Source organism: Nematolebias whitei, chromosome 14 (genome assembly GCF_014905685.2).
Source record: "Nematolebias whitei isolate Nwh7 chromosome 14, NemWhi1, whole genome shotgun sequence".
Taxonomy (NCBI): Eukaryota; Metazoa; Chordata; class Actinopteri; order Cyprinodontiformes; family Rivulidae; genus Nematolebias; species Nematolebias whitei.
The window spans coordinates 1,163,555-1,174,487 of NC_056511.1; the positions used below are offsets into that span (position 1 = coordinate 1,163,555).

General features: G+C 42.5%; 2 protein-coding genes across 2 annotated transcripts in view; one reads left to right on the top strand and one right to left on the bottom strand.

The window, feature by feature from the left end:
* The window catches only part of sra1 (steroid receptor RNA activator 1), a 9,018-nt gene extending 8,175 nt beyond the window's left edge, over positions 1 to 843 (bottom strand). Inside the window, exons 1-2 of the mRNA XM_037687740.1 lie at positions 750 to 843; positions 53 to 163 (exon numbers count right to left, since the gene is read on the bottom strand). Coding sequence (XP_037543668.1) covers positions 53 to 163; positions 750 to 774 — 136 coding nt within the window. The 5' untranslated portion in view covers positions 775 to 843. The remainder of the gene's footprint in view (positions 1 to 52; positions 164 to 749) is intronic.
* A 3,903-nt stretch (positions 844 to 4,746) lies between these two features.
* The window catches only part of apbb3 (amyloid beta (A4) precursor protein-binding, family B, member 3), a 14,535-nt gene continuing 8,348 nt past the window's right edge, over positions 4,747 to 10,933 (top strand). The window contains exons 1-3 of the mRNA XM_037688180.1: positions 4,747 to 5,031; positions 9,705 to 9,868; positions 10,451 to 10,509. Of these exons, the coding sequence (XP_037544108.1) occupies positions 4,983 to 5,031; positions 9,705 to 9,868; positions 10,451 to 10,509 (272 nt within the window). The 5' untranslated portion in view covers positions 4,747 to 4,982. The remainder of the gene's footprint in view (positions 5,032 to 9,704; positions 9,869 to 10,450; positions 10,510 to 10,933) is intronic.

The following is a 10,933-nucleotide window of genomic DNA, read 5'->3' on the forward strand; positions in this document are numbered from 1 at the left end:
TCAGGTGTGGACACAGCAGATAAACCTGGTCTCAGTGTCTCAGGTGTTCTACCTGAACTTGTGGGTGGGAGTGCTCTCTTATTCCGAAGGTTCTGAGTTCCGCGGGCCAGCTGAAGGCCGTATGAGAACTGAGGGGGGTCGTTCCAGCCCCGCTCCTGGTTACCTTAGAAACAAGAACAACTTTGGTAAAAAGAGACAGATTTAAATCTCCTGAAATTAATTCACAGCAAATAATACAACTGTATTAAAAAAATCTGTAATGAAACTGGTACAGGGGCTAAACATAGAATTACTGGATGTAATTCTGTAGAATAAAATGTAATTGTGGTTATAGATAAGCAGTCCCTTTAAATCAGTTCATTTAATAAATAACCATAAACTGCTGCTGAATCAGTAGCTTTCACAATAAAAGACCTCAGAGCTTTCACAATACTGTTCTAGTTAGCTTTTAAACCTTTAAAGATTAGTAGTAAGCAAAGCCCTTCTATGCCGAATTATTACAAGACATTTGTCTGTTTTGTCTTCAAGATAAATAATTGATAAAGTGCGTTGTAAATGTCGGCGGGATGAGGGAACTTTAAATCTACAGATTCTTGAAGGAAGTCCGTTTCCCTGACTGTCCCGGAGCCAGGCCACGTTAGCAGCCAGTTCCACGGAGTAAAACCTTCCTTCAAAGTTTCATGAACACGTTGAAATGTTTTACAAAGGTGTTGCTGTCCGCCAAGGACTGCTGAGGACGGACCACTCACCGGGTTTAATGTACAAGTCATCCATGCTGGAGTCAGAGGCAGCTTCGAGGAAAGCTAACGGCTAGGCTAACCGGAAGTGCAAAGACGCTCCGGATGATGTAAACTTTACTTTATTTGTGATTAATCTAATAAATTATCTTTCAAACATGAGCACTAACCCTGGCATGTCGGTTCCAAGGAAATAAAACAATAATTAAAGTGAAAATAAAGCTAGAGTAAGAGAACTTCCGGATAAATTTTCAAACTAAAACGTTTTGTTCCATTCCATGTGTTTAACTGTTTTACAGCTTGAACTTTAAATCAAATATCACTTATATTTTTGTGAAGAATGACCTTTAGATTGAATAAATACTTCAAATAGACTATAACTGAACAGCCCACGCCACAGACAACACAATAAAAACAAAAGTTCACGTCGAAACGTTGAAGTCACGAGTTTTTTTCATTCGTTCAGACTTTATTTCTACAGGTTAGTCCCATTGAGCCTCGGTGAGACCTGAGACCTGTTTAACAACGACTGATGACAACAACAACAATACACAGTCATCAAAGATGCATACAATTTTTAGTTTTTACAAATTCAAATGAAATGGCAACGAAAAGGACAGTCAAACAGAAAAAAAACCAGATCGATTATAAGTTGATGTAGAAAACTAAAAACAGGAACATCTCTAGGAACTTATCAGATGTTTGAAGCCATTTAGAGAGGTCAAAGGTCGAGAGCTTCAGATGTTTTTACAAGATATTCCAGGAAACAGGAGCGGAGTAGGAGAAGGTCCTTTTGTCTAGTTCAGTCCTCACTGAGGGAACACTGCAGGTAATGATGTCCTGAGAGCGCACGCTGTAGCTGCACTCACACAGAGACATGTAGGAGGAGATGTATGAAGGCAGCAGACCAGGAAGTGATTTAAAGATGAAAATGTACCAGTGGGAGAGTCTGTGGGAAGTTAATGGTGACCAGTTAACCAGTGGATACTGGGTGCAGTGGTGGGTGCACACGAACTCCACAATTACTGTTTGTAAAATCAGCCAACATGATATTTAAAGTAAAATATCCATTATATGATATTTACTGAACAATTCTATTCTCACAGAGACTAATAAAAACAATGAAATTAATATATACATTTTGAAGATCAGCACCTCCTGGTCGGCTTGTGCGGCACGCAGGTAAACAACTGTGGTCGTTTACCTGGTCTGAGCGCACGGGTAGCTGGCCAGGCGCAGGGCCCCCACAACAACACAGGTCAGAGAGTCCATGGTCAGATCCAGAACAAGCCCTATAATCTTCCACAGAGTCTCAGCTTCACCAACATGCCGGCGCGCTTTCCTCGACGTCTGCAACTCTTCCTCTGGGAGAAGGTCCAGCATCACGAAGGAGGAAAGCAGGATCTCAGAAAGGACTGGTGGGAGAGTCCTGACCATTGCTGAAAAATTCTGTGGGCATCTCAGCAAACTACGGAGCTCCAAAAGTGCACGACGGTCATGCTGCAGATACGAGTCAACACACTGCACAACAATATGCACAGATAACAAAAATAACAAGAAAACAGAGAGCGACCAACAGAAAGCCCTACACCCTGGCGCCATCTTGGAAGACAACCACTTGACTGATGACCGATGGATGCTTGAAGCGCGTTGAGGGGCGCTGTTTATAGGACACATCTTGGTGGCAGGCCTCAGACTGACGAAGTCTTTCTGATTAAAGACGAAACGTTTCAACCAGAAGAATCTGTCCAGAGGACCTGATGTAACGATTTGGTTCAGTTTTCAGACTCCGAGTTTAAATAAATACGTAATTTATTGAAACATGTTTTAGTTTTATATGCACATTTGACAAATATTTTTTATTTATTTGAGGCCATAGGACCTAACACAAACAGATCTGTAACTATGGAACTTCAGTTCTTAATAAACTCTGATGGAACTTTTATTTTGGCAGAACAAATGTTTCTACATCCTGTTAGAGGGCTAACTTGTTCTGCAACCATTTCTCAGAAAAATTAAATCCTGACACGTCAGCGCGTCCGCCATATTGGATGTGGCAGGTCTGCCGGTCAACTGGCAAGGACTGAAGTTCATAAAGCACCGTTCCACAAAGAGTTTTATGTTAATCCCTGTCATTCACACACTCATATATCTGGAAAACAAACAGACACCAAATACAACATTTATAACTTTTAACATGATTATTAAAAATGTTTACTTGATTTGATTTGAAGATGTGAAGCTCTCGACCTTTGACCTCTCTAAGTGGCTTTAAGAATCTGTTGGACTCCTGGCAGGGACCAATGCAGACATGTTCCTGTTTTTAGTTTTTACATTTGCCTTAGAATCTAGCTGTTTTTTTTTTGTTGTTACCTTTTCCTTTTAGCCATCCTATTTGTAAAAAAAACAAACAAAAAAAACCTGCAGTATGACTTTTTATAACTGTTTATTGTTGTTGCTGTTGTCCATTGTTGTCATCTTTCTTTGTTGAAATCAGGTCTCTCTTGTAAAAGAGTCCTCGAGGCTCAATGGGATTTACCTGTAGAAATAAAGGTTGATTGATTGATTGATTGATTACTCCTTAAATATGTAGGTTAAAGGTAAACACTAAACCAACAGATGTATTCTTTTAATGTTTACCATACTGATGTGTGTAACACTGTTACTGTGGTGATAAATATAGAAATAATCATATTTAATATTTAATCTAGATTTAGATTAACCAGATCCCAAAGAACACTAACATTCACATTTAACTGATTTTAGTTAATCACATTGATTAACATGTTTACTTTCATTCATTCAATTCCTTCAACATTTATTTCTACAGGTAAATCCCATTGAGCCTTGAGGACTCATTTACAAGAGAGACCTGATTTAACAAAGAAAGATGACAACAATGGACAACAGCAACAACAATAAACAATTATAAAAAGTCATAAAGATTTTTTATTTTTTTTAACAAACAGGATGGCTAAAAAAAATAAATAAATAAAGTAAAAAGAAAACAAAAGTAACAAAAAAACAGCTAGATTCTAAGGTGAATGTAGAAAACTAAAAACAGGAACATGTCTGCATTGGACCCTGCCAGGAGTTCAACAGATTCTTAAAGACACTTAGAGAGGTCAAAGGTCGAGAGCTTCAGATGTTTTTACAAGATATTCCAGGAAACAGGAGCGGAGTAGGAGAAGGTCCTTTTGTCTAGTTCAGTCCTCACTGAGGGAACACTGCAGGTAATGATGTCCTGAGAGCGCACGCTGTAGCTGCACTCACACAGAGACCTGATCCTTTATCATTATCATCCTATTACATAATCCTTTATCGCGGGGGGATCCGTACCTTGCCCCCAGCCCCACGCTAAGTAAAAAAACCGCAAAGTAGGAACAGTAGTACAAGTAGTAAGTAAATGGAATGGACTGTACTTATACAGCGCCTTTCTATCTTATCGAGATACTCAAAGCTCTTTACAACAATCTGTGCCTAACTTACCCATTCATACAGCTCTATACTAGATCTCTACAAAGCTAATTGAAGAAATCATTCTAATGAGACTAATCAGTGCTTTAGATCACATTCATGCACTGATGGGACACACATCAGAGGAAACGAGGGGTTCAGTGTCTTGCTCATGGACAATTGGACATGTGACAGTTGGTGGATTTGAACCACCAACTCTTGCACTGGAGGACGACTGCTCTAACTACTCAGTCACAGCCGGCCAGTAGTAGTTTATTTTTTTTTATATATACATATATATATATATATATATATATGTATATATATATATATATACATACTTAAATATATATATATATATATATGTATATATATGCAATCTGTGTGTATATGTGCATATGTGTAATTGGGCTCTGGATTCTGGTCTGTTGAAATTTTTCCATTTGATTTTGTTTTCATGAAAAACAACAGAATGATCTGAACCTGAGCACTTTTCTGTTTCACAGAGGAGAGGGGGGACGGGGAGTGACGATGTCATCAGGAGGAGGGGCAGTGATGATGTCATCAGAAGGAGGAGAGCATCCTTCATCACACGGGGAGGCACAAGAGGAGAGGACACGGAGCAGAGATAAAACAAAGGTGGAGAAGACTGAAGGTGTCTGAGAGGAGGACGGACAGTCAGACAGGCAGACATACAAACAGGCAGACAGGCAGACAGACAGACTGTTGGAGGCATTAGAGTCCGTCCTCTGGGCCTGGTACCAGATCAGCTGAGAGGAGGGAGGAGCCATGATGGGCAAAGATTACATGTTGGCCATCATCATCGTGAACTATGACGGTGAGACACACACGCACACACGCACACACACTTCTGGTTCTCTGCTCAAAGATCTCTGGAGCACAGTCACAGCAGGGATCACATCACAGGCCAGAGCTTCAGCACTGCTCACTTTGTGCGTCAACTCCTCAAAAACGGAGCTAGTCCGCCTATAATCTTTCCCACCAGAACCCACTTGTGAGCGGTGAGGTTGTGTGGAAGTCCATTTTCAGATCCCAATATTCCCAGAGCCCGCTTTTGTTCAAGCAGAGACTGGAGTTTGTAAAAGTTGCTGGTTCAGCCAGTCTGCACATCCTGCTGGAGTCTTCTTGTGGACTGGTTGAGCTGCAGCTGATTATCTTCCAGGCTAAGCTAAGCTAAGGTGGAGTGTTTAAAATGTCCAACAGTTTGACAGAAATGTCTGGACTTCCAATTTCTTCAGACTGAAGACGTTTGAGGAACCTCGTTCCTGACTCACGGGGTTGTGGTCGGCAGCATCTCGGCTGCAGTCTCATAAAAACAAATGGACCCGATACGAATCTGATTAAAAGTTGGGACCTTCTTCAAAGCCAAGATGGCCATGCTTTCAGGAGCTGCAGCTTCACAGGCTCCCCGTGCGATCCCAGTTTTTAGGAGTTTTGAAATTAACTCTGAGCCTGACTCTGCACACTTTATCATGTGAATCGTAGCCGAACCGAACTGATGAGAATAGGAGCGGATTTATCACAGAATACAGCAGCGATCTGCAACGATCTCAAATCAGCGCTCAGCAGAATGCAGATCCTAAAGTCATCTACCTGGAAGCTTCAGCAGGAACACTCAAACGGGAAGACGAAGTGCTGCTCCTGGCTTAAGAATCAAGGGTGCTGGACTGGGGTGCAAGTAAGGCTAAAAGCTAACACTAAGGCTGGCAAACTACTGATTCCCTCTCTCTTTCTGTCGTGCGTCGGCTCTTTGGACAACAAAATGGATTTGCTTCGTCTGAGAGAGGGTGCCTCAAAGGAGATGAGGAAGTGTGCAATGCTTTGTCTCACTGAATCATGGCTTAACAGCAACATGCCAGACTCAGCCTTCCAGCTGGACAAGACTTTTTTTTGAGTGGGCCGCTGCAGCGAACAAACGGAGAAATCACTGGGAGGTGGAGTATTCATTTACGTGAGTAAAAGTTGGTTCACAAACAGTTCTCTGATAAACAGCTTTTGCTCCAATGCTTTGGAGCAGCTAACAGTGAAATGTCAACCACATTATCTACCCCACGAGTTCCCAGCGGTGTTCATAACAGCTGTTTACATACGTAGCTCCGGATGCTAATGCTACAGACGCTCTGCAGGAGCTGCATGATCATTTTAACTTGATGTGAAACAAACACCCTGAGCCTCTTTACGTGGTGGCTGGTGGCTTTAATCCTGTAAGTCTGAAGGACTGCCTCCCAAGATTTTGTCAGCATGTTGCCATGCCAACACATGGAAACAACACACTGGACTGTGTTTACACAAACATATGAGATGCATACAAAGCTGCACCCTGCCCCCACCTAGGACTCTGATCAGATCTCCATCTTCCTGGCCCCTGCTCACTTCCCCCTGCTGAAACGCTCCAGTCCGAAACAAAAAAGTTAAATGTTGGGCATACTGAAAGACTGTTTTTGCATGCACAGACTGGCAGGTCTTCAGAGAATTAGCTGAAAATGAGAAGGAGCTAGACCTGGAGGAATACATGACCTCAGTCCTGGGGTACATTAGTAAATGTGCTGATGACGTCACCACCATCAGTTATGTTAAGAGTTACCTGAACAAGTCAAGTCAAGTCAACTTTATTTATAGAGCACATTTAAAACAGAACATGTTATCAAAGTGCTTAACAACAAAAACAACAACAATCAATGAGAGTAAAATTAAAGAGAAAAAAAAATATATACATACAATACACTAATAATAATAACTGAAGAATTAATAAAAAGCATTTAAAACATAGGGTCACAGATTAAAAAAACACTAGATTAATTTACACTGTGTGAAATGTCTGCGAGAACAGATGTGTTTTTAGCAGAGATTTGAAGTGAGGAAGGGAGGTGGCCTGCCTGATGTTGGGGGGCAGGTTGTTCCAGAGTTTGGGGCCCATGACTGAAAAAGCCCGATCTCCTCTGAGCTTCAGTCTTGTTTTTGGAACAGCCAAAAGCAGCCAAAAGAACAGGAAATCTTAGCTGAATGCAGAGGTTTGCAAACTGCTGGAAGCCAGGTCTGGAAACTCACAGGAGCTGAGAAGAACAAGGAAATAGCTGGTTGCTGGTATCAAGAGGGCCAAGGCCGCATACTGTATACACAGAGGATCCAGGGTCAATTCACCTCACAAGACCCACGAAGCATGTGGAGAGGCATTAAGTGTATAACAGGTTATAAAGGCAGAAGTGAACATTGCCCCAAAGACCCGTCACTGCCTGATGCCCTCAAGAGGTTCTACGCATGCTTCGAGAACCCGAACAGACCACCCAGCACTAGACTCATCTCATTACCAGAATAGGAGTTCCTCAGCGTGACCTCAGCCAAAGTGAGGAGAACTTTCAAGAGGATTAATCCTCACAAAGCAACTGGCCCAGACAACATCCCTGAGAAGGTGCTGAAAGAATGTGCCAATCAGCTCTGCGAGGTGCTGGCCGACATCTTTAACTCCTCATTCACCCTGGCAACAGTTCCCACTTGCCTAAAGACTGCCACCATCATCCCAGTCCCAAAGATCGCTACAGTGACTGGTCTGAATGACTATCAGCCAGTAGTCTTTACCCCGATAGTCGCTAAATGCTTCAAAACACTGGTCATAACCGACATCAAAACAAACATCAACATCAACGAAGACCCTCACCAGTACACATACCGTGAGAATCGATCAACGTAAGATGTCATCTCCTCTGTGGTCCACACTGCTCTCACCCACCTGTTTCAGAAGGACTCCTACGTCCATATGTTCAGCCTCAGCCTTGTTTCCTTGACTCCTCGCCTTGTCCCTCTCTGGATTTGTCTGCCTCATCTGACCACGTTATTGACCCTTTTCTTCTCCTCCTTCGACTACGACTTCGGATCTCGTCTTTGTTCCGGTACCAGCTCTCTGATCGCCTGTTAATGGCCCCTGCTAAGTTTTCTGGACCCTGCTTCTGGACTCACCCTCCACGGACCACATGCAGCTCCTTGTTCTGTTGGCCTGCTGCAGCTCTCACTGCTACAGTGACGTCACCAAGTTCAGCGCTACTCCTGTTCTTGCCACGCCACAGACTGAGAAGGTTAGTGACTAATTCACAGCGAGTCTCAAAACTCCTCACCCGCTTCATAGTCACTAACCTGTCTCTCTCTCCAGACTGGACCTCCACCTGGACGCAGACCTCCACCAGAAGCTGCTTTAAAAATAAATCTTTTAAAACCATTCCTGAGTCTGGTGTTGTGCAGATCCAAACAGAACCTTGTCACTGAGACTGTTAGACTCATGAATCTCTAACCAGAATAATCACTGTGAAAAATCACATCATGCTGCTGCTGATCTGTTTCATGCTGCTGCTGATCTGTTTCATGCTGCTGCTGATCTGTTTCATGCTGCTGCTGATCTGTTTCATGCTGCTGTGTTCATTCATACTCATCTGCTCACAGAGACTTATGTTTGTGCTGCTGTTTGGCGTATTGTGTTTATTATTTTTATGCTATTTTTTGCTTAGTGTATTTTAATTAACGTTTTTCCTGAGTTCATATCTTAGATCTTATGATTGTTTTTCTTTTACATGTCATATTTTTGGTGGATGTAACTGGGACTCTGTGTACACAATTTCATTCCACCACATGTACCACATGTTATGCGAATGACAATAAAGCACCTTGAATCCTTGAATTCTTGAAAGTAACCTTGATGATCACTGGCTGCAGAGAGCCGTACGGAACCCACCAGGAACTTGGACCTGGACTACTTCCAGCCCCAGCGGTCAGCGATCAATCTGAGCACTGCTCGCTGGCTCAGGAGGGTTTTTGGGGGAGATGTTGTTCGGAGGTCCGGTGTCTTCCCCAGAGCAGATTCCTCTGGATTATTTGGACTCGTTCGGGACCATTGTGTGGTTCTTTGCTGGTACTCTGAAGGTCAGACCCTCTTCAAAAAGTTTGGAAACACCTCACTACTTCCAGCCTTAGCAATGTCTTGAGCACAACTCACCAGCACAGGAAGTCTCTCAGGCACGGAGATGCTGTTCCGAGAGCTTATTTCGATTTTCATCTGCATTTCTCTCTTTATTATTTTTTTCCTGACTTTTGTGGCTTTCTACGAGTCAGTGGAAACAAGGACCCCCCCCCCCCCCCCCCCCCCGGGCGCTACTGATCTATGAGTAAGGTATTGTGGCGGTTGTCACTGTTTTTTTTTTTTTAATTAATTCATTAATTTTTCTCTTTTGAGCTGTTTTATTGTTTGTCCCCCCCCTCCCCCCCGAGTCCCTGGGGTAAACACAATGATGTCAGTTTTCTGATCAATTAAACTTAAAAATCTTGAAGCCATCCATGCCTTGATGTCATTAAGACATTTTAACAGAGGATGACTGGAGCAATAATTATTAGGTTTTAGGGGCAGATAAATCTGACATCATCAGCATAGCGCTCTGTAGGGGCGCTGGCAGACACTGTGAGTCTTGTCTCCAGACTACAGGACTTTTGTTGATGATGTCTCTGCAGACAACATCTGGACTGACCAGAACCTCCTCCTGGATCCAGACCTACCATCTGGCTGGAGAACCATCAATGACTCAACAGGAACATACTACTGGCACGTTCCCACCGGCGCCACCCAGTGGCAGCACCCTCGCCTTATGGGGACACCACAGCCTCTTGAAATGCAGGTGAGAACAAAAGTGACTGGTTTACTTTTAAAAAGTCAGTCCAGTTTAAACCGCTAGAGAGGCTAGAGTCCTGCATTCATATGTACCTCCACATCTTAAAGGGCACATCTCACCCTGGACATGAGCTGTTTAAACTCTTACCATCAGGAAAAAGGTACAGATCAATCAAGACAAGAACAAACATATTTAAAAATAGTTTTAGCAATCAGCTGTTACAGAACTTAACAAAAGCTGTAATAAGAACTGAGTAATGTTTTTAATGTTCCTGTTTTTAGTTTTCTACATCGCCTTACAACCTATCTGTAACTATTGCCTTTATACAGTATTTAGTTACGTTCAGGGAAGTAAACCTAAAGTTTTCTTGTACTTGGTGCAATGACAATAAAGGTCTATTCTATTCTATTCTATTCTATTCTATTCTATTCTATTCTATTCTATTCTATTCTATCTCAGTATTAATCATTTACTATTAAGTGAGTCATGGTCCGGGCTGGTCCACAAAGGTGATCAGGTCTTTAACTGTCCTTGCTAAATGAAAAATGGTCATTGATTTGAGACACTTCTTCTTCTGTGGTGTTTCAGCAGGAAGACGTGGCAGAGGAGAGTCCTGAAGCAGAGACAAACGGAGCTGAGGAGAACAGGTGTCTTAGACAAAACCAATGTTCTACAGGAAGTTCTTATAAAATATTTCAGAAACGTTCACCTCCTTCACAGCAGAACTTAGATTCAAACCAACTTCTAACACAAACTTGATTATCCTGAATCTCACAGAATATTTAGAGTCAACCATAATATTAAGGACATTGTTGATCATCATAACAGTTCTGATCCATCTCTTCATGGACTACATTAGATCATTTCAGGTCATCTGTGATCTACTGTGGGTTTCTGAAAGTATCTATGACCCCGTAAATATCTGCTATAGGCATCTAAATGCCCCAATGTGTCACGTGAATGTGTCATGTGGACTTCTGAAGGTCTAATGTGGACCTCTGAGGGTGTCATGTGGACCTGTGAGGGTGTCACATGGACCTCTGGAGTTGTCATGTGGACCTCTGAAGTTGT